We start from the raw sequence: 24,303 nt of genomic DNA, 5'->3' as shown, positions 1-24,303 counted from the left end.
AGGAGTCCCTGGTTCTTTTGTTTGGATTTGGCTTTCAAAACATCGTTTTGGGGGCTATTTATTGTACTTCCAGGATTGTGCCTTCTTCTGGTTCCATATTCAGGAAGTGAAATTTATAGGAGGGTACCTGACTAGTCCCTAGGAGGGGTTGTGTATGTTAAGTGCTTATAGAAGGCAGTCCACTCCCTTGGATGTTATTACAAGGGGAGAGCATGCTTCTTTTAGGTCATTAAATCAGTCGCCATATATAAAGAAGGACCTTTCCTCGTGTGCCTGTGTCTGTTTTTCATTTTATTTTCTCTCTGGTTTAGGGATTGACATCCTGAAGCTCGTAGCAGCCCAAGTGGGAAGCCAGTGGAAGGATATCTATCAGTTTCTGTGCAATGCCAGTGAGCGGGAGGTGGCCGCTTTCTCGAACGGGTACACGGCCGACCACGAGCGGGCCTACGCAGCTCTGCAGCACTGGACCATCCGGGGGCCTGAGGCCAGCCTCGCCCAGCTCATCAGTGCCCTGCGCCAGCACCGGCGCAACGATGTCGTGGAGAAGATTCGGGGACTGATGGAAGATACGGCCCAGGTAATGTCCCTGGGTTGTTGGTCTTTCCAACTAACCTGTGGGTCCCTGTGTTCAGATTTTACCAGGTGTATATAATAAGGAAAAATACAGATATTGGGTGTTTGGATCACACACACTCCCCTTCTGGGACAGTGTGGTTCTTGGCGGTTGTCCGTTATGATCATCTAGAGAACTTTAAAAAATTTCTGGTACTTGGATTCCACTGTAGACCAGTCAGATCAGAATCTGTAGGTGGAGCACCACAGATCAGTACTTAAAAAAATTTTTTTTTTTAAATGTTTTTTTTTTTTTTTTTTTTTTTTTTTTTTTTGAGAGAGAGAGAGAGAGAGAGTGCGTGAGCGGCGGAGGGGCAGAGAGAGAGGGAGACAGAATCCGAAGCAGGCTCCGGGCTCTGAGCCATCAGCACAGAGCTGACGCAGGGCTTAAACTCACAAGCCTTGAGATCATGACCTGAGCTGAAGTTGGATGCTTAACCGACTGAGCTACCCAGGTGTCCCAGAAATCAGTATTTTAAAAAGCTCTCAAAATGGTGTTAATTTGGAGGCGCAGAGGTGAGAATCATCGTGTTTGGGATATGTTCTGTCTTCAGACTATGCAGCCAGATCTCGTTATCCCATGTACGGTCTCATTTTGCATAACACACCTGAACAAATCCAAGAAGGAGGACTTTTTTTTTTCCCCCTATTCTCCCCTTTCCCAACCCTCCCCCAGGATATTTTTTGTGATGTAGTTTAGGAGGACTCAATCTTACCTTCTGAGGTTGCACGTGGTGCTGACAGCAGTAGGTAACAGGATTGATCAATCCTTCTTCTTGCGCTTGTTCAATCTGTACATCAGACGGGAACAGAGGGGACCCAGGAGTGTGACTTATTTATAGTCACTGGTCACTGAGTTCTGGCTTTGGAACCAGGCAGCTCTGGATTTGAATCCTGGCTGTGACACTTATTATCTGGGTGACCAAGGGCAAGTTACTTCACCTTTCTCTACTTCTATTTTCTCATTTGTAAGCCAGCCTTATAGGGCTAATTGAGATTAGAAATAAAGTATATGGAAGTCCTGGTATGTTGAAGATGTTCTACAAATGGTAGTTATGATCATAACATACCTGATTTTACTCAGCCTTTCCTTTAATCATAATATGCTTCCCTGAAAGGCTGTGAATTAAGTACAAACTTGAGTATTGACTTCTGTTTCTCACAAACTTCGATTAAAGTTTCTGAATGTATTCCCAAAGTAAAGAAAATGTTGCCACCGAGACCTGATAAAACCCACTTAAAATTTAAAAGGCCATTCTGTCGATGTTATTTTCCAGTGCTCCAAACTCATTACCTAAAGAGCTGGAGAGAGTTTTTTCCCCCCATCAACTCTAACTCACTACTGTTCTGTACCAAATTTTGTGTATCAAGGGACTCAATTTTATATATCCAAGAGGTCCAAGTGCTTTTATTTTTTTGCACTAACAGTGTAGTCTTTCTTCACTATTGAAGTAAACAGTCAAGAGGTGGCTCTTTTATCTAAGCGAGTGGATAAAATTTATAGGTGCTAATTGGTACTGAAGGTGGTCTTTAAACTCCTGGTATATTTTTGGCTTCTTTGAGGTGTGGAATTTCAGGAAAAATATATATTTGTTTAGTGTTATTTATTTGTTTATTTTGAGAGAGAGTGTGTGAGTGAGCAGAGGAGGGGTAGAGAGAGGGAGAGAGAGGGAATATCCGAAGCAGGCTCTGTGCTGTCACACAGAGGCAGAACAGGACTCGAAGCCATGAACCAACCATGAGATCATGACCTGAGCTGAAGTCAAGTCAGATGCTTAACTGACTGAGCCAGCCAGGTGCCCCCAGAAAAAAATATTATGAACAGATGCAGTGGTAAACATTCAAAGGCACGCAGTAGTGTCTTGTGACTTCCTGAGAATGATACCAAAAGTATGGCTCACAACTAAAGCTGGCTTCGAGTTAGCTGGATCTGGGGGAAAGGAAAGGAAGATGTTTAATCTCTAGTTGGATGAAATGACTGCCGTTCGAGTAAGGGAGTTGAGAGGCAAACATGAATGGGCTTCCTTGGAATATTGACTCAGGGAAAGAGCTGGCAGGGCAAGCAGGCGACTTGAGGATTTAGATGTTGGAGAATAAGCCGCTAGGTCTTTTCAATGATCCCTACAAGAAACGTAAATTGTGATCGATGCAATGTTAGCATTTGGTGGAGTGGAATCTTTGGTAAAGTAGAAAGATGATCATGATGAATTTTTAAGGGAAAAGAAGGTGTCTTATTAGAAAAAAAAAATGCAAGCGTAGGAAAATATAAACATAGAGAATTGAGAAAGCATTAATGTTATGTCATTAAATCCAGGTGGTACAGTGAGAAGTGAATTTTCTTGTTTATTTTTTTCTGTAATGAAAACACATTACTTTTGTGATTTAAAGTTTATTTATTTAAATGGCAAATAGAATGTGACTTATTTAAGTTTTTAAAATTATATTTACTTATTTTGAGAGAGAGAGAGAGAGAGACAGTGCAAGTGGGGGAGAGGCAGAGAGAGAGGGAGACACAGAGTCTGAAGCAGGCTCCAGGCTCCGAGCTGTCAGTACAGAACCTGATGCGGGGCTTGAACTCACGAGTGTGAGATCATGACCTGAGCCGAAGTTGAACGCTCAACCTACTGAGCCACCCAGGCACCCCAAATGTGACTTATTTATATTCAAGTTACCCTCACATACTGATTTCATAAATCAAGTGATACCCACTCTTCACCCCCAATCATACAATTGAAAGATGTGTCGCTGGTATAGATTTGAAGAAAGTACGTTCTGGAATCAGTCTGTGTAGAGTCCAAATTCTGGATCCTCAATTTACCCACTGTGTGATCTGGGACAAATTACTAAACCTCTCTGGTCTCAGGTTCCCCATTAAAATATTTTTTATTTTTTTATTTTTTTTCAACGTTTATTTATTTTTGGGACAGAGAGAGACAGAGCATGAACGGGGGAGGGGCAGAGAGAGAGGGAGACATAGAATCGGAAACAGGCTCCAGTCTCTGAGCCATCAGCCCAGAGCCTGACGCGGGACTCGAACTCACGGACCGCGAGATCGTGACCTGGCTGAAGTCGGACGCTTAACCGACTGCGCCACCCAGGCACCCCTAAAATATTTTTTAAATGACTGAGCTGAAAGGGCACAAGCAAAAGGGTAGGTAGGGCTTTGTTTGACTGCTGAATTGAGAGAGGGAGCGCCATCCTGTTTCAGTTTAGGGAGAGTAGACAGTGTGACCATATTTGTGTGACAGTCTTCCTTGTAAATGTTTACAAGGACTGACTTGAGGTTTGTGATGTTGGGTCAGATTTGCCAAAAAAATCGCCGAGACTTATTTCGCTTTTTGATTTCTGCAAATCTGTCTCATTTCTCTGTGCATACTCAGCAATCACTTAGAAAACTCAGTCCCAATCTTCAGGGTAATTCTCTTTTGGGGGTGGTGGTGATGGTGGTAGGGTGTTGACTATAAAAAATGACCTTTGGATGTTTCTCTGATGATTCCGTTGAGGTCCATAAATGTTTCTTGAGCACCTACTTTATTCCAGGCACTGTCACAGGTGTTGGGAGAGGTAGGCCCCAAAGTTTCTGTGGAGGCGACCGTGTTTGTGTACCAAGGAGAGTGATTCGTAACAAAAATCACTGAGTCAGTGAATCCGAAAACAAAACAAAATACTGAGTCCCAAAGTGCCAGACTCTTGTACCCTTGAGCGCTTTTCTTCTGTCTCCTCTATATCCAACAAGATTCTAATATCTATTTTGTTATTTATTTTTTAAGGAACAGTGGCATCACGCATCCTCGCTTTCTCTGTAGTTCTGGGGTAGCCTATGTGTGATGATGGAGCCTGAGAAGCCAATATGAAGCTTCTTGTTCCGTGTTTTCATAATGGCCATCATTGTCTAGCAACCCTGTGGACCCAGCTCTGACTCTCATTTTAAGAGCCAATGAGCATGGATTTCTGGCTGCCAGCTTTTATTAATCACACAGTATGTAATTGTCTGCAGCTTATCTCTGAGATTAGTTGAGTCAAACAAGACACAGAGTGCAGGGGGCATAATTGAGACTTATTCTTCCCGCTTTATGATGGATTTGTATTCTTGCTGTATTGTGGTAACTGCTGGGGGCTTGAGACTTTGCCCTAGGAGTTAATGGAAGCTTAATGTGTAAAAATGACTATGCGTGCATATGTTGAAAAATGGTTAATAGTTTTTCCTATTCATGAACCCGAGAGCACCCACATTAGCTTCCACTCAAAGGATGAGCCTGGTGTACCTTTTAGTTACCTCTGGCAAGGACAGCTGGGCCATTATTAACCATGGTGGCCTATTAGCCATGTTTTAGTTAAACACATCCAGAGTCTGACCTAAAAAAATTTTTTTTTGTGTACTAAAAAAAATTACATAATAAAATTCACTTTTTGGCGTGTTCTTTTTTTTTTTTTTTTTTTTTTTTTTTTTTTAAGACTTAAGTGTTTAAGAGCAGTTGCAGGTTTGAAAGAAAATCAAGAGGGAGGTACAGAGATTTCTCATATACCTTCTCCTCCGACATATACATAGCCTCTCCCATTGTCAATATCACTCACCAGAATGGCACATTTTTTACCAAGGAGGAACCTACATTGACATACAATAATCAGCCAAAGTCCATAGCTTACCTTAGGGTTCACTAAGTGTCTATTCTACAGGTTTGGACAAGTGTATAATGATACAATACCATCATGTGGAATATTTAGACTGCCCCTAAAATCCTCTATGCTGTGTCCGTTTATCTCTCTCTCCTACCCTACCCACCCTGGCAACACTATTTTTTTTTTTTTTTTTTTTTTTTTTTTTACTGTCTCCATGGTTTTTCCTTTTCTAGAATGTTATATAGTTGGAATCATGCAGTATGTAGCCTTCTCAGATTGGCTTCTTTGACTTAGTAATATACAGTTAAGATTCCATCGTGTCTTTCCATGACTCGATAGCTCATTTGTTTTTAGCCCGGAATAACACTCCAGTGTTTAGTTATATCAGTTTATTAATCCATTCAGCTACCTGACTCTTTCTTTATCTAAGGTGTGAGTTGTTTTTCAGTACTCTCTTCTTGGAGTTCAACATCTAAAGCCTTCTAGAATCGGATCTATTTTTCCCTTCCAGGGCATCAGCGTTTGGTAGAAACAGCAGTGGGGCCGTAGTTGGAAGTTATTGGGACTTTGCCAAAGCTATTTAAAAACTCCAATACAGCATTCCAAATTGTATGTTATCTCTTTTTTCCCAACCTTTTACTTTGACTTTTCCCCCCCTGTGGCATTATTTAAAGAAAGTCTTATGTAAGTAGCATATATTTAAGGTTTCAAAAAATTTAGTCCGACAGCTTTTTGTCATTTAATTAGAGAATTCTAGTGTGGTTACATTTCTAATGTAATTACTCATATATTTGGGTTTAAATCTAGCCATCTGATTATTTGTTTTGTATTTGTCTTGTCTCTTTTTCTCCCCCTCTTTCTTGCCTTCTTTGGGATTAATCAAGTATTTTTTATGATTCGACTTCTCTTCCTTTTTTAGCTTGTTAGTTACACATGTTTTACTGTACTTTTAATGGTTACCGTAGAGATCACAACTTAAATTATGAGAGATGTTTCGTAAGTGGATACTTCTTACTATTTCTAAACAGCGTAACGGCCTTAGGAGACCTTAATTCTATTTATCCTTCTCTTGCATTATGTTTTTTTATTGTCATGAATTTTAACACCACACATTTCTCAGCCCCCAAAAGGCACAATTATTATGATTTTTCACGTCAGGATTCCCATGGATAACACCTGCATCTTGATCTTTTCTGTTGTTCCTTGTTCCTTTCTGCAGCTTCTGCTTCTACCTGAGATCATTTTTCTTTGACCCCAAGAATACTTGGGGTAGGTTTCCGGCAATAAATTCTGTTTTTCTGTGTCTGGAAAATGCCAACTCAATAAATAAATTGCATTAGTTGCCCTTTGGTTTTGAAGGATAGCTGGAAAAGAGAATTTAGTGGGACCGTTGTTTCTTTCCAGTGCTCTCATGTCTGTATGTAAGTTTCCTCTGCTAAAGAGCAAAGGAGATGATGTGATTTTGTGTTCAAATCTCTATTACCTAACAGACTAGATGTGCAGTATTATACCGGACGTTTGGGGCAAATGCAAAGACCAGTCTAAGACAGAGTCAGTGCGGTCAAGGAAGCTTACGGTTGAATGGGAGAAACTTCTATATACTTAGGGAGTGTGAGGGAATAAATCCACAAGGGTGGGAGGAGGGGTTGCTGGATATACAGCTAATCAGCCGGTAAGGCTCCAGATCGGAGCCTCGGTGTGGAGATGTGTGCCAGGTGAAGTTCCTGCCCTGGCAGCACGTCGCAGGGAACCCTGGCCTCTCTGCCTCAGTTTGTTCCTGAGGAAACGGAAGCGCCATTAGTGCCTGTCCTATGAGGTGTTGTGGGAGCTAGGTGAGTGTGTCCCCACAGTAAGCACTTGGTGAATGTTTACTGTGCATGGCTGCCATTATTCCCCGGGCTCTAGAGGCAAGAGAGATGGAAAAAGTGTTCCTAAGTAGCTCCAACTCATACACATAATGGATCCTTTAAATCCATCCACTTAGTGTCGGGTGGGGAGGTACTTCCCATTCCAACACTGGTTAAAGTGGGCGGTTGAGCATCAGGTTGCCATCTGGGTTCAGTGCCCAAGAACTGGAAATTCCACTAATGGTAAATATTTATTCCTTGCTGCCTGAGCGAATGTTCCTAGGCTGGGGATGTTTTCTCTAGCGAAGAAACAAAGGTGATGGTATGTGTGAAGATAACGGTCTGCTTTCTCAGTGGCTGTCAGAAAAAGGGAAACAAAATTGAGCAACTGAATCTCTAGATTTACTCTCACCCCTCCTCACCCCTCCCCTCCCTTCAACTTCTCTCTCTGTCGTCCCCTCTCAGATTTTTCTTTTTTCTTTTTTCACTTTTATTTGCTTTTAAGAGACAGAGCATGAGTGGGGGAGGGGTGCGTGCACTTGAGCATGCACACGCGCACGCACACACACACACACAGAATCCGAAGCAGGCTCCAGGCTCTGAGCTGTTAGCACAGAGCCCGACACGGGGCTCAAACCCATGAACCTTGAGATCGTGACCTGAGCCGAAGTCGGACGCTTAATAGACTGAGCCACCCAAGGCCCCAGATTTTTCTACTTAAAATGGAAGATCGAGTGGTTATCAAAATTGAATGAGGTACTGTTTATTTAAACTGCGGGATGTAAGAAAGTGGCATAGTAAAGCAATGCTTACTGGCTGGGTTCGACAGTAATTGTGATTGGAATTTCAGTATTCCTTTATCGTCTCAGTTTGATAAAGGATAGAAAAAGGGATTTTATGCACCTTTCACAGAATGATAATATTTTTTTTTATTTTTATTTAAAAAAAATTTTTTTTTCAACGTTTTATTTATTTTTGGGACAGAGAGAGACAGAGTATGAACGAGGGAGGGGCAGAGAGAGAGGGAGACGCAGAATCAGAAACAGGCTCCAGGCTCTGAGCCATCAGCCCAGAGCCTGACGCGGGGCTCGAACTCCCGGACCGCGAGATCGTGACCTGGCTGAAGTCGGACGCATAACCGACTGCGCCACCCAGGCGCCCCCAGAATGATAATATTAAGAAGACCTGCAACAATTGAAAATAATGTAAAGTGTTACTTCAGCTGTCTGCTTTGACCAGCGATCTTCAAATGTACAGAACTGGTGCTAATCCAGCAGGGGAGTTGGGTACCTTACCCCTCCTGCCCGCCTTCCATTAGATAAGACCGATCAAAACTATGCTGTAATGTAACTAGTGGACTTGAAGCCAGTGCTGTTGTTGTGGACTGCTGGGTAATAGAATGACTCTTTGTTAGATATTCTCGATCCCTTCCAGAAACCATGCAGGAGACCTACGTCCCAGAGGCAGAGTCCTCCCCCCCACCGGCCCCCAACTATAGTCGACGCTGTTTGGACACATGATCTTGCAGTTGGTGGGTTCGAGCCCCATGTCAAGCTCTGTGGCTTTGCTTTGTATAGTCAACTGGAACAGTCTCTGCATTGGGGACAGCACTGGGCATTCTGATTTTGCCACTGTTTCTGTGGCGGAGGGAACTACAGTTGCTGATTTTTTTTTTTGTTAACCAGCTGCAGGATGCAGCTGTCCTTACCTAAGGTCTGACTGAGACCAGCTCTTTTCAGACACTTAACATAGTGAGGGCGAGTCAAGGCGAATACCAGCTGTATGTTCAACTGTTGGCTTTTTGGCCATTCAGATTTGTCTTCGTCTTTAATTTACCAGTTGGTCATCTCTGAGAAGATAGGGATTATTATCCCAAGGCCCTAAGACGCTAGCTGAACTCAGCCTGTATCTCGCGCCTGCCCTCAGCCGGCCGTGTTACCACAGCATAGAGGGTCATTTAAGGTCAAGTCACTTAATTTGCAGGGTGTGACTATGGGCTCTGGGGAACTCCCCTGTGTGGTGACAAGGGGACTTTATAAAGGGATTGTTGCCACACGATAGGCTTAGGTACATTTCGTGGTGCTTGTGTTTAGGGTGGCCATCGTGTATAAAGAAGCAAGCTCTGTGAATAAGCTTTTAGGTTTTTAATGTCATTTCAGGCCATTCTACTTATTATCACATTCCAGGGTTTCATTCAGTTGGTCAACAACCTTTTGTGGAGCACCAGCTGTGTGTCTGGTACTCTGTAAAGAAGAAAGGTGGTCTCTAGGCCTTTCAGCAGCTCGGTCACCAAGAGGGAGACTCTTGTGCAAATAATGTGCAATTCAGTGTGATAAGCAAATGTTATAACAGAAGGGTACACAGGAAATTATAAGGTTGTAGCAGAAGGCAGGGGTACTGACCTACCCCAAAATATAGAAAACAATAGCAGACGTATATTTGTCCATTTGAAAAAGTCATTTTTAGGGGCACCTGGGTGGCTTCGTCAGTTAAGCATCTGACTCTTGATTTTGGCTCAGGTCATGATCTCATCATTTGTGGGTTTGAGCCCCACATTGGGCCCTGCGCTGACAGTGTGAAACCTGCTTGGGATTCTCTTTCTTTCTCTTTCTGCCCCTCCCCCACTCACACTCTTTCTCTCTCAAAATAAATAAGGAAAAAAAGGTACTCTTTTTTTTTTTTTTTAATGTTTATTTATTTTGAGAGACAGAATGAGCAGGGGAGGGGCAGAGAGAGAGGGAGACAGAATCCCAAACAGGCTCTGCGAAGTCAGCACAGAGCTTGACATGGGGCTCGAACCCACCAACTGCAAGATCATGACCTGAGCTGAAATCAAGAGTCGGACGCTTAACTGACTGAGCCACCCAGGTGCCCCCCAAAAAAGGCACTCTTAAAAAAACAGACTGTAGTTTCTTTCAAGACTGGATTTTGGTCCTCTTCCCCGAGATTTTCTGTCTGGTTTCTGCTGAGGAAGCCCTACCTAATCACACTTAGGGCTTCTCAAGCTTTTGACTCTGCAAAGGACACTTGTTTTACTGAGAACCTTGTTTTGTTTTACTCCGTCGCAAGCTGTTCAGAAAGCTTTCACTGTTGCACAATATTAAAGGTACATAAATAAGTTTCCAATGCCCCACTTCATGGAAGTGCTGAAGTTTGAAATTTGCATCTTTAAGAATTAATAGAACTAATTGGTGGATCCAACAAATTGACTTTCAGCTTCGTGAATTCATGGCTGTCTTCTAAGGATCTGGGGAAGATTGGAACCAGAGTGTGTATACTAGAGATCAGGAGTGTAAATACCCAGTCCTGCACTTGCCATTGAGTGGGGGCTCAATACAGTTTTGCTACTATCCTCTACGTTGAAATTAAATTCTGCCTTCTTCCGTTTTTAACTCGAGCAAATGATACCACTCTACTTTCAATAAATGCACATTAAGGAGAAAGGGAGCCAGCATTTGCTGAGTATCTGTTGTGTCCCAAATGCTGTCTGGGTGCTTTACATCTGTGATTATCTAGCAAGCTTCATCGTTCTGCAGGGTATAGGTAGGTATGAGAATTAAGACATCATTTTGTATTTAGTTCAAGGCCATGTCCATTGTATGATGCACCATTATTGTATATACTACCAAGGTAGCAATTAAAACACTGCCAATTATAGTTGTAAGATTTATCCCTATTTGAGAGATGTTAAAATGTGAAAAAATATATATCGTAGGATTAATCTAGTATGGTAGTTGAGCTTGAGGTGTATAGTTTATAAGGAGTTTCTTGGGGATCTTGAGATTGATACATTTTCTCTCCCAACACATGTATTTGCACATGCTTTTTCTTTTCCTTTTTAAAATTGCTTTTGAGGATAGATGGATTAACCTAAACAACTTATTTAGTAAACATTAATGGAATGCCCATTATGTTTTGAGCCCTGTGTCCAACACTGGAGATACTAGATGGAAACATTTACGTATAAGACACATAAAACACAAAACCTGGGAATCCTCCCTCAAGTTGCTGACAGTTTTACAGGAGGGGTAGGTATTTGAGCCCCACGTTAAAGGATATTCTGTAGACTTGAAGTGGGCTTTTATTTGTTTCCTGAGACACGGTGTCTCCATGTTCAGAAAAGGCAGTCTATTAGTTGATGACATTTTCCATTGCTTAATCCACACCTTCACTGGCTTTCTCAAAGAATCCACTGAAATGAAATCAGAATCAATATAGTGAAAAGAAGCTTATTTTCTCCATCAATTACCAGTGCTGGATATCATATTTTTAATTTATTTTTAAAGCCAAAACTCATATCTTGATAAAGCTTAGTAGCTTCCAATTCGGGCCCAGTTTCTCCATTTTATGTTTATGAGACTATCTCTTGTTCTGTTATAACACATGTACCAATCGCAGGTACACGTGCTGGTGAGGAATTGTATCATGGCCAGCAGTAAGTTTTATTGTATACCAGTTAATTTCAGTTCAACACTTTCAAAGCTTAATTCTTCATATTCTTTGGGAGAGGTAGCTTTCACTCCTGACTTTCCCATTAGATTTTTTTTTTTTTCACAGAGAAACTTTTGATTTACCCACAGTTGGACTTTGTCAGGGGACAGTCTGCAGTGAACAACCATGAACATGACTTGTCACCAAAAAAGTACTAGAAAAAAACATGGGGAAGTTTTTCTTTGTTCTTATTATCCCAACAGTAGGTCAGTCTCTTTTGAGAAGGATAGAAAACACCGAAGTCACACAAGTAAGATTCAACTACTTAACAATAAATGGATAAGCCAGAAAACATCATAGGTAAATCAAAAGAATAATAACTGGGAGAAGTTGTTTGCAACATAGGGTTAACAACCTTAAAAAAAATCAAGAGCTTTTACAAATTAATGAAGAGACCAAGGACCCAAAAGAAAATTGGGCAGTCTGTGAACAAGACAGTTCACAGAAAAGGAAATCGTGAGGGTTCCTAAAGGTATACAGGTTTTTTAGCCTTGCTCGGAACAAGAAAAATTAAAATGGAAACCTGCACAGAGATACAATTTTAACTTCTTAGATTGGTAAGGAGGAGAAGGTGTGACGCCATTTTTTGTGTTGTGAGAGTACAGAGAAAGAGGGATACTGTCTGTTGCCGATGTGTGTGTACGTGAGCCCAACCCTTATGGAGAGCCATCTGGTATTATCTACCAAAGTATATGGCAGTTGATGATTGACCTGGTACCTCCAGGACTATGTCCTACGAATAGTCCCACGTGCCTCTGCCATGTGTGTAGAATGTCCCAAGTAAAGTATTCCTTGTAACGTCATCTGTAATAAAGGAGCGGAGGCAGCATAAATGACCTTCAACAGAGAACTGGTTGTAGAAGTTGTGGAACGCCCGGACAGTGGAACAGCATGCATTTGTCGAAAGGAGCGAGTATTGTGTTAAAAAAAAAAAAAAAGTAAAATAAGAAAAATAGTAACAACTAAAGAAGAGGTGGGGAAGGGTAGAGACTATATAATACCTCTTTATTGGTGTAAGTATCGACTGGGAGGAAGAACACGCGAGGAATGGGTAAGAATCACCACCCGCAGGGGAACCGAGTAGATGAGAACTGTGAGTCAGAGATTAATAAGGGAGAAGTATTTTTCACAGTAGCTCCTTTTGGAATTATGTACCAGGTATATTCCAATTCTAATGGCATGCATCCAACTAATGATTTTATTAAATAATACTAATTTAATCAAACTTAGCAAGTTCAAAACAGTTGAGTCACTGAGATGAGCTTGAGCCTTCTTAGCTCAAGATCATGAGTTTCCTGTGAAATTACTTTCTGTCTTCCACAATGCCTTAAGGCAAGCTTTGTCAGATTCATGCACCTCCTTCTCATGGTTAGAATTGGTCAAAGACTTTTTTGTGGGAAAGGCTTCCTCATGGGTTCTCAGTGAGTGAAATGTAGGGAAACCCACGTCATTCCCGGCAGCGTGACCTCCTCATGTGTCCACGGGGCCAAGCTCTTGTAAGGCTCAGCAGTATGTTTGGATGTGAGTGGGCTCCAGCTTGGAACCAAGAGAACCCACTTACTCTCTCTGCCGTCGCTTCCTTTTTCGAGAAAGCTAGTCAGTGAGTCAGCTCAGGGCTGCAATGTTACCGTTGATGTCAGCAGGCTGGACAGCTTGCAGACACAGCGCCAGCAGCTGGGCGGGGCTCACCCTCCCTTCCTTCTCCTTCCAGAGCCAGCTGGTTCTTCCCAGCTCTGGCAGCTTCATACAGCACTGCTTGTGGCTTCCTGTGGCTTTTCCCCTCTGCATTCAGCAGAGGAACAGTTCTCTTGCTTAGGGCAGGGATTAGCCACCTTCACTTAAATGTGGGTGGATTTGTAGCCTTTGGGATTCCCTTTTGAAATTAACTCTTAGAAACGACACATACACACAAGACTGTAGCAACTGCCTTGACTTGGGCTTGGCGTAGTTAAGGGAGAAACACACTATGGCCAGCTAACCTGGGATGCAGCTTCAATATAGCCTTAACTGAGGTTGCAGTCGATACAAAACACTTTCATGATGCTATGCTTGGACAGATCTAGGGTGGGTGTGAGGTGTCTTTTAAAATAATTTCCCAGTGGCTTTGCCATTCTTGGGCCAAGTTAATCCTATGAGCCTCCCGAGGATGAGTACTGTAGGTCCTGCTATTGGTCCCCAGCTCTCGGGGACAGTGCACACCTCTGTGTCCACTGAGCTCTGCTACTGCTCTGGGCTGACATCAAGCTTTCCAGGGAAGACGAGCAGGGCTTTTTGGCATCGCACTCTTGTTCCTGCTTCCATCCCATGACCTCCGGTGGCCCTAGGGGGATCTAGACAGCATGAGGCCAGCAATGCCCACTTGCCAACTGATGATTTAGATTTAAGTGTTAGCCCTGTTCCCTGCTTATGCAACGGAAGCCCCCTCTTGTCTCCCTTTCCTGGGACAGGGGCTGGGCAAGAGAAGAAAGATGGAATGACAACAGACTAAAGAATCAGAAGCCTAGGAAAAGTTTGGGGAATTTTTGTCTTAATAGTTACTTGGCTCTTAGCCCTTGTTTAAAATTTATTTTCCCAATTAAGAAAATAAGGCTTATGAAACAAAGAGAAGTTGAAAACACAGTACAACAAATACCCATAAGCTTAACCACCTAGATTTAACAATTAACTCACATTTTAACGTCTTTGCTTTATCTATATAGGTGAATGTATATTTCCGGGTCATATTCCCATTTCTAAGACTTCCCTCCAAATTTCTTAACAACTGATAACACTTCTTTTAAAGGCTGAGGAATCAGCATCTTCCCATTTTCTTTTTTTTCTTTTGTTTGTGAAAAAAAATTTTATAATTTTACTAGGTGTAAATTTGGATTATTCCTGCCAACACCTTTTACTCTGAGTGAATTTAATAAGAACTCACACTCAGAAGAATAAAGCCATTGTCTCCCATCCATTTTTTCTCTTTTTCGTTGTTGGGATCACCACCGTATTTCATTTATTAAAGAGAGAAATCGTTGTATTTCTCAGGTTTTCTTCAGTATCTGAACTTAGGAATTGAATAGATTCAGATAAGTTTTTTGAGAGACAGCTGGTAACCATCATTGTCTGAACCTTATTTATATATGAAATCCTGGAACCACATAGATTTAGATGACAAAGGTTTCCTTATCATCTGGATTCCTGTTCTCTAAACAAAGGGACTGCATAAGATTCAGATATCTAGATGCTTATACGGGCAGGGAAGATAGCACTTGCTTTTATCAGAGCCCCGGCTTACATATCTACCAGACCTATAGGACGTCATGAAATCTAATTTGATTTTGATTACACGAGCAGCTGGGAGAGCAGGGGAAACAAGCTTGAGATAATATCATAATCCTCAAATAATTTTAGTTATGTATTTATTTGTGACTGTAATTCCTTTGAGATAAAACTTTAGTGGAAATTACGTGTGTGTTTTGTTTTTTTTTTTTTTTTAAACAGTCCCTGGTCTGTCGGATCGGAAATATTTTCAAATGCAAATGCAAGTCATTGGTCCACCGTTGAGGTGTCTGATATTTACAGAATCTCTCTCTCATCTTTATCTCAGGGCCGTCATCCAGCCGGAGTCTAAGCTCTGCCACTGAGTTACAGATCCTTGCAGACCCCGCCTTTTGCTTCTTCCTTCTGCCTCAGCAGCCAGGGCACCTCCTTGTGGTCATGTGGTCGCTCATACTGAGGTTACGGGGTTTGTCATTTTTCTGTAAACGTAGTGGGTCCAGACAGAGAAGTGACATGGCTCAGCAAAGAGGGTTGCTTTGAAACTGGACAGACTTGATCTTGAATCCTGGCTCCGTGACCTTGGGCAGGGTCGTCAAACCTCTTAGAGCCTCAGTTTTTTCATTTGTAAAATGAAGCCCCTAAGAGCTACCTTCACAGCAAATGGAATATGTGTATTTCACACTGAATCATTTAAGCCCAGTACCGGTAATGGTTTATTTCTTAAAGTCCCTGTTGTTTGCTGGATCTGAGTGACAAGCTGGTCAACTCAGATGGAATAGCAATTAGTTTTCATTGAATTTAGCAAATGGGCTTTTAAACACCATTATTAAAGTGATGGAAAACGTCGCAAATGTGACATAAGATTCTCCCATCTTTCTAAGTGTTGGAGGAGGCCTGGAGGGAAAGTTCAGCTGAAAGGGTAGCTTTTGATTGTGAGGAGTTCTCTTCTTGAGGCTGTCGGGCATATCGGTGGGATATGAAATCTTGTGGAATCCCAACTGGCTAGTGCCAGGAGCCAAGGGGTTAAGTTGAACCATTTTAGCAGATTGGCAAGGAGCATCTAGGCTGGGTAATTAGTGCTTCATTTCAGGGGGTCATTGATGCATCAAAGTTGTGAATTCGTTTTATGAAAACAGATTGTGCAACCACAGGGAGATTATAATTGGGTAGTAATTGAAAATAACTCAGTGGTAAACTTTCGTTGAGTGAACCAGTTAGGGGTAACTTGGAAGGAGAAAGGGAGTTGGGGGTGGGTGGGTTGAGGGGAGAGAAGGAAATAGCCATAGTATGGCAAACAATAAATAAGACATAATTTCAACAGAGATGACCTAGTCTAATCTTTTTTGTTCAGAAATGAGGAAATAGGTCTAAGGAGGGAAGTGATTTCTCCAAGACCACACAGCTAGTTGGAAGTCGATTTCCTTTCCTCTCTTGCAGTGGAATTTCCAGGATGTTAATGATTTTGATGTTGAGGAGTGGACTGTGGGGCACATGAAATGCATGCTGGAAAGACAGCCTCTGAGGCTGGCGTTCTCTGGCCGATTCCTGTTTGCAGACTATATTTGGGAGTAGTCTTGGAACCTTATTTCATTTATAAACCACTCTTGCCATGACTGGGGCTTGGAAGGATTTTCCTTTACCATCCCTGGCCACGCCATCCCCAAGGCTAGTCAACAAGGAAAGCGATTTGGGGTTTGATGCTAAAACAGAAGAATTACTTCTGAGCTTCAGTTTCAGGTTGCAGTTGAGCTGAGCACCCAGAGTGGGTGCTCATTTGGATGCCGTAGGAGTGGAGGGTCGCAAAGACACAGCTGGAAATGAATGGCTCACCCCGGTGTAGCCCAAATACAAGTTAAATCACTGTTCTTACAAGGACTGCTACAAACCTCTACAGCCCTGGGATGGTCAAGCCCACCAATTTCAATCAATACCTTGGTTCCCTCATCCATTTGGATGGTACCTTGTACTCGGTGGCTCTGCTAATCAGAAAGGAAAGCAGTCAGGTCAGCAGTGGACCTTTAGGTGTGACTCAGCTGTTGAGTAGGTGAATCGTTTATCTATCTCCCTTCCCCTATCACTTGGGACTAATAAATACAGTATCTGGCAGGACTAAGTGTACTTGCATAGAAACTCATCAGGAGGACATTTGGGGCTCATTTGGCGAAAGTAAATTGCACGCTCTTGAAGTTCGCACAATAGAACTGTTCTGGTTTTGGCTGCTTGGGGAGCTCTCCCCTCATTATCCCTGCTGCCTCCCCCTTCCGTGTGTCTTACCGTCTCTACCTCATTTCTCAAGTGAGTCTTCTAAGTTAGCATGATTTGTCTCCTGGCTGTAAGGCAAAAAGAATTGTGTTTTTAAAGTTTCTGCAAAAGGACTTCAAATATCTGGTGGATGTATTGCCTTCATTGGCCAGATTTCTCCAGAGGCCTTTCTTTTAAGTCGAGTGTCTACCTCACTGCAGTGAATTGGAGGGTAATGTTACCCTTTTGTGCCTGTGGACACTTAACGGAAGTATAGCGAGGTGCTCAGCCAAGTAGGTGATCTTCCAAGGTGATCCTGTTCCTTGGCTACCAATATAAATAAATAAGAGCTACTGTAGCCATAATATTTCCAAGTTAGCAAAGAGAAAATATACTTATCAGTGGTTACTGCTTTTATTTTATTAAAATTTTAAAAAAATATTTTATTTATTTGAAAAAAAAAATTTAACGTTTATTCATTTTTGAGAGACAGAGAGATACAGAGCATGAGCGGGGAAGGGGCAGAGAGAGAGGGAGACACAGAATCCGAAGCAGGCTCCAGGCTCCGAGCTGTCAGCACAGAGCCTGATGCGGGGCTCGAACTCATGAACTGCGAGATCATGACCTGAGCCTAAGTTGGACGCTCGACCGACTGAGCCACCCAGGCACCCCAGTATTTTATTTATTTTTGAGAGAGAGAGAGAGAGAGAGAGAGAGAGAGAGAATGGGGGAGGGGCAGAGAGAGAGGGAGACGCAGAATCCAAAGCAGACTCCAGGCTCTGAGCTGTTAGCACAGAGCGCAATGTGGGGCTCGAACCCACACACCGTGAGATCATGGCCTGAGCCAAAATCGGTTGCTTAACCAACTGAGCCACCCAGGCGCCCCATTGTGGTAACTTCTTTTAAAAATAACTTGTATTGTTTTTATAGTTATAAAAGTTGATATGTCCCTGTAGAGAATTTGGAAGGCCCAAAGATGCATAAGGAAAAAATTAAGTCCCTCATAATCTATTTTGTGAATATTTGGATAAGTGTATGCTTAAAGATTTAACAAGAGGACCCTTTTCTGGCTTTCTTGTTTAGAGTGTTTGTCATTTAGTATCTAAATCTTATTAATAACTATTCTTTATTTGCTATCAACTCAACAATGAACATGAACTTTCTGAATTAATAAAGAATTAATTTATTCCACATATCCCGATGACTTAATTTTCTTTTTTAAAAATTTTTAAGTGTTTTATTTATTTTTGAGAGAGAGAGTGAGTACAAGCAGGGGAGGGGAAGAGAGAGAGGGAGACACAGAATCTGAAGCAGGCTCCAGGCTCCGAGCTGTCAGCACAGAGCCTGATGTGGGGCTCAAACTCATGAACCGCTAGATTATGACCTGAGCTGAAGTCAGATGCTTAACTGACTAAACCACCCAGGTGACCCCCAATGACTTAATTTCCATTTAGAGCTATCTAATAGGTATCGTAGGTAATACAATGCTTGAGTTGCTGTGTTGTAACCCAGTGTTGATGGATATTGTAAATAGTAAGGTAAAGAAAGGGAGGAAAGAAGTTAACTTTCTATGAGCAGGGTTTTTTTTTTCCTTATAGGAAAAGTGCAGATAATTTTAGAGAAATCTGGAAATCAACCAGCTGCTGTGTATCCTGCATAAAGGGAGAGATACCTATATTTAGTAGCTGAATAGATTTTCTAGAAAGATGATTATCACATGAGCTCTGGCTTTGGCTGTGATTGTTAGCCCTACGGTGATGACGCTAAAACCACTCTTAGGGACATTTTCTTATTCGCTGGACTCATCGTTGATTATAAGAGAGCATCACTGCAGCGTTCTGTCTCACTGAATTGTGTTGGAAATCACGTACCTAATTTCCACTGATAGGATCCTTTGGCAAAAGTGGGGGGAAAATAAAATATTTAAAGTTTTGAGCTAAGTTCAGGAAATAGGTGGGTGGACTCCTTAGTCTGTTGGCATGTGATTTGTGGGCAGGAATTTCTTTTTTTAAGCAAGAACAGTGCACTATATTGACTGACCATGTCGTCCAATGTAATGTGGTCCCTGAGAACCAGAGTGTAGACAAGCGCTCTTTGTCTAATTGAGTGAATAAAAAATGTGTATTGGCATGAATGGCCATGTGCATTTCGGAGAGGAGGGGCACATGCTAAGGCCTATTGAATTAAAAGTGTAAAAGCAGAAACATAAAATTTTGTCTGTGGATCAGGAAGGGGGCAGCTGGGAATGCGTTATGCAAGTCTCCAGCTTGTACTGGGAAGCAGAAGCAGGGTGTGGGTGGTTGTGCGGAGGAAAAATGCTGTTGGAACAGTGGGCAGGTGCAGGAATCGGTGGTCTTTGGAATCTCCAGTCAGTTACGAGAATTCCTCAGGCCTTACAGGTTGTAGAAGAAGCAGCTGTGTTTGCCTTGTGCGTTTTACAGCCCTTGAGCACAATACTTTGAAATGAGGGTCAGTGTCTTCCTGATTGAGGAACTTGACAATGTTTTGCTTGTCGTGTCTGAGTGAAGTCATGAGGGTTCTAATAAGTGGTGATTAGCACTCCCCGAACCCTGCCCTGTGCGATCTGGCCACCTGGCCCCCAGATTTTCATCCACGCCAGAGGAGCCAATAAAAAGATTCAAGTCCATGAACTAAGAGATGCCACAAATGCCTGCCAGAGTTCTAAAGCAGAGTGTCAAATGAGAAGCTAAGTAGAGGTATTAAGCAGACCTGAGTTGAGCACCGGCCTTCTCCCAAGGGTTGTGTGCCCTGTCTGGACCTTGGTCATTTCATCTGTAAAACGGGGTGATATCGCCTATCATTTCCCCACTGCACACCTAGGTACAAACCATGCTTTTACCTGACCTGGCCACTGTAGCAGCATCCTAACTGGGCTCTCTCTTTTGTTTCTTGCCCGCCCTCCCCCGCGCCCCCCAAAATCCATTCTCTGTCTCCCCTCCAGAATGCAAGCTTCACTGTCTCCATTAAGTCCTTAGGAGCTCTATACTGGCTCCAGTGGGGTGGTCCTCACTCTCTTCCAGCTGCTTTGGCCTCTGGTGTTCTCCTGAGCTGCTTTGAAATGGGAATGAGTCTTAGCTCTGCCCCTTACTCTTTGGGAGCCCGTAATTAAGAAAGTCATGTCATTTCTCTAGACCTCAGTTTCCTTACTTGTAAAAAGAGGATGTGTTCGTTTGCTAGGGCTACCGTAATAAAGTATCGCAGACTGGAAGCTTCAACAGCAGACGCTTATCTTGTCACAGTTCTGGAGGCTAGAAGTTTGAGGTGTCCTCAGGCTTCTCGACTTGGAGAAGATGGTAACCATCACCCTGTGTCTTACATGGTCTTTCTGCTGTGTGCCTCTTCTAAAGGCTTCTTCTAAGGATACCAGTCGTATTGGATTAGAACCCAATTATACCTTAATCACCTCTTTTTAAACTTACTTAGTTGGCCCCATCTTCAAATACAGTCATATTCTGAGGTACAGGAAGTTACAACTTCAACATGAATTTTGGGGGACATAATTCAGCTCATACAGAGGGGAAGGTACTAGATGTTATCTAAGACCTACACCAGCTCAATCAATGTTTTTCTAAGTCGGAGATCTTCCTGTTCACTCCCTTGTCCAATTCCGTTCCTGTGAGGTAACAGCTTCGTGCACATGCTTCCTAATTGTTAATGCTTAACGCTTAGCCAGCGCCTAAGGTTTAAAAAGCGTGTGTGTATGTGTGTCTAGCAATAATGTAAGTTACAGACTGTCAGAATGGCAGAATTCATCTATAAAATAGTAAATGGAACAAAAATAGCATCTGAGAGGGTGTTTTGATTTCATTGTTTTCCTCTACAGTTTTTGAAGTATATAATAAGAAACATTTTTATTTGTTTGTTTCCCCTCACAGCTGGAAACTGACAAACTGGCCCTCCCGATGAGCCCCAGCCCACTTAGCCCGAGCCCCATCCCCAGCCCCAACACGAAACTTGAGAATTCCACCCTGCTGACGGTGGAGCCTTCCCCGCTGGACAAGAACAAGGGCTTCTTCGTGGATGAGTCGGAGCCTCTTCTTCGCTGTGACTCCACATCCAGCGGCTCCTCGGCTCTGAGCAGGACGGGCTCCTTTATTACCAAAGGTACAGACGTTGGCAGAACGGCAGCAGGGCATATTCATTGTTTAAGCCTCCCCCAGAGGAGCCCCCGGGGTTTCTCCCTGGCCAGCCCCACAGCCAGGTAGTTGCCTCATGGGAGTGATCTGCCCAGGAAAACCTATAACAGACCCCAAGCTGAGGCTGGCCCCAGAGGAACTGAGGCATCAGACAGCGGGGACCCACCCAGGAAGTCTTTACAGCTCTTTTGATCTGGCCGAGAGCCTGCATTGGTCGCCCTTTATCCTCATGATGCTATCGAAGGTGTTTCGGGGAAGGTCCGATAAAATGTTGTCTGGCAGGTTTTTCTGAAAATTATTTACCAGACCGGGTTTGCAGAATCCAAGGATTTAGAGTCTAACCTATCTTGGGGGTCAGAAGTGTAAGTTTCAGTGACTCAACTTAAAATGCACTCTCTTCAGAATCATTGCAGAGAACAAGGTGTTAAACATTGAGGATTGGTACTTTTGGTAAATAATTTCCCACTTTCGGATATTTCATGGCAGGCTAGGGAATTAGCAGGCACACTATATCTGTAATGGGTTTTTGTTCGAAATTTCCCCGTTTGGGTAATTCCAGTTAGATTTTAAAGAAAGGGTTATATTTCATGTTATGTTGTAGTTTATGTTTATAAAATATGTTCTCTCTTATATACCTTACCTATTTACATTTATCTATTTTATATTCATAGGAAAGATTTATATTTTAGTTTGTATTTTATGCTACATATTATATTTTAGAGAAAGCTTTTTAAAGGAGTAATAAATACGTTACAGTCCCTTGTCTCATTGTAAGGTGTGATCCAAGAAGCAGTATTTTCTTATTTGTGTGCTTTTGCCCTTGTAGTTTAGTTTTGAAATGTGGCAATGTAATTTGAAAGTCAGATAAGCAGATTACATGGACTTGGAATTTTTGAGGGGAAAAGGGTGGACTGATCTTTGTTTAGTAAACACATTGCAGATGGAAAAGTGGTTTTTTTGTTTTGTTTCCTTAAGTGTCTCTAAGTATTGCAGCATTCTGCTGAGTTATAGAAGAATCCCGAAGTCTTTTAGGTCTAGACAAAAGTCACGCTAAGGACAGTCAACAACCCATGCAAGTGGTTCCTTGTCTGCTCTCTGTTAGGCAGATCTTATTATCTTAAGCGCATTGCAAGTAAAAACTATTGTATCGTTTAAAATGTGCCAGGGGTTCACTCACACACCTTGGGGTGGGGGTGGGGACGGCCTGGGAGAGGGGAACTGCCCCTCCTAGCGCTGTTCTGTTTCCCCAGTCCAGTCCCTTGACCGCCCCTTACCTTCCCTGTCCTCCCTGCAGAAAAGAAGGACACGGTGTTGCGGCAGGTACGCCTGGACCCCTGTGACTTACAGCCTATTTTTGACGACATGCTCCACATTCTGAATCCTGAGGAGCTGCGGGTGATTGAAGAGATTCCTCAGGCTGAGGACAAGCTGGACCGGCTATTTGAGATCATTGGAGTCAAGAGTCAGGAAGCCAGCCAGACCCTCTTGGACTCTGTGTATAGCCATCTTCCCGATCTATTGTAGACCATGAGGGATACCGCACTCTGGAAATTACTCAATTTAGTGGCAGGGTGGTTTTTTGTTTGTTTTGTTTCTGTTTTTCTAGTTGCGTGTGTGTGCATGCGCACGCGCACGTGCGTGTGTGTGTGTGTGTGTGTGTAACAGAGTATATGGCCAGTGTTTTGAGTTCTTTCTTTCTTTTTTTAACCCTTCTAGGAAGTTAGTTTATAAGCCTTACTCAAGGTGTAACTGTTGAAAAATACCCACCACTAAAGTTTTCTAGGTTCCATATTTTCTGTTTCGACTTCTTATGTGTTTTCAAAATTGTTCTGTGCACTTTAAATTCACTTAATGTACCACAAATGCAGTGTGGCTTTTCCTGCACACTGGATTGTGAGGCTCTGAACTTCTTAAAAGTGTAATGGCATCTTGTGAATTCTATACGCAGTCTTCATGTCTCAACATCCACATCAGCTTTTTATTTTTTAATTGTAACTTTTTTTATTATTATTTGTAATTTACAAATTTTCTTAAGGGTTAAAGAAGTGTAATACCCCGTTGCGTTACTGTAATGCAATAGATTTTGAGTTATCGTTTTAATATGCCTTGTTGTATAGTTCATATTCATGGCTGAAACTTGACCACACTGTTGCTGATTGTATGATTTTCACTTGGGCACTGTGTAGAATGCCTGATTACTTGTGCCCCTCTTATGCTAATGATGCTCTGGGCTGGAGACATGAAATCCTCAAGCCATCAGACCTTGCTATTTAAGTGGCTTGACACCTGGGCCACCAAAGAACTTGAACTTCATCTTTTAGGAATTGAGCTATTCTGGAACGTATTGCTGCACTTTGGAAAGTCACAACTGAGTGCCCATGGCACCTTTTTCCATAGGGGATTTGCTCAGTTTTGCTTTAAAAGATGTCTTGTTTTTTTTATACACACGTAGTCGGTAGGTCCAGTCTGCCCTCGAGGCCTTGGTCTTGGTGGGTGTCCTTTGTCATTCAATCACTTTAATTAAAAGTGGCTGCAGCTGTAAGAGCTCTTGTCTGATATATTTGCAACTCTGCTCCCGTTTATAAACATGCTCTCTAATAACGCTCAGTTGCCAGACTCTAATGCAAAGGTGGCGTGGACTCCCTTTGTGTGGGCGGGGTTTGTGGGTCATGGGGAGGGACTGATAGCAGAAAAAATGCCTTCAAGTGTACTAATTTATTAATAAATATTAGGTGTTTGTTACTTGAGTAGTTTGAGTGTATTTACTACTTGCCTTGTACATGTGCTCAAATTACAACTCTTTGGTTAGCCTCTTGGAAAAAATGTGTGTATTCTAAAAATCTCTGCATTTCTGACCTGTGAATCATGCAGATTCGCAAAGCTTTGTGTCTGGAAGAGTATTTGGAAATTCAGAGAGAAGGATGACCAAGTGTTAGAGATGACCAAGCATTCCCTAGTCTTTTGGGGGTAAATCTTAGGCTCCTATTTTGTCTCTATTTTAAGAAAAGAGGATTTGGAGGTGGAGAGGTATAAATGATGACATAGGTCCTGGAGTGTATTCTTACTCATTTCCATCT

The 24,303-nt window shown here is 42.4% G+C and overlaps 1 protein-coding gene across 1 annotated transcript in view; it reads left to right on the top strand.

The window, feature by feature from the left end:
* Positions 1-23,973, top strand: part of TNFRSF21 (TNF receptor superfamily member 21) — a 69,622-nt gene extending 45,649 nt beyond the window's left edge. The window contains exons 4-6 of the mRNA XM_030315671.1: positions 312-577; positions 20,966-21,194; positions 22,521-23,973. Coding sequence (XP_030171531.1) covers positions 312-577; positions 20,966-21,194; positions 22,521-22,750 — 725 coding nt within the window. The 3' untranslated portion in view covers positions 22,751-23,973. The remainder of the gene's footprint in view (positions 1-311; positions 578-20,965; positions 21,195-22,520) is intronic.
* The last annotated feature ends 330 nt before the right edge of the window (positions 23,974-24,303 follow it).

This window comes from Lynx canadensis, chromosome B2, assembly GCF_007474595.2.
Source record: "Lynx canadensis isolate LIC74 chromosome B2, mLynCan4.pri.v2, whole genome shotgun sequence".
In the NCBI taxonomy this organism is placed as follows: Eukaryota; Metazoa; Chordata; class Mammalia; order Carnivora; family Felidae; genus Lynx; species Lynx canadensis.
The sequence above is the reverse complement of the archived record's forward strand: the minus strand, read 5'-3'. Positions and strand labels throughout refer to the sequence as shown.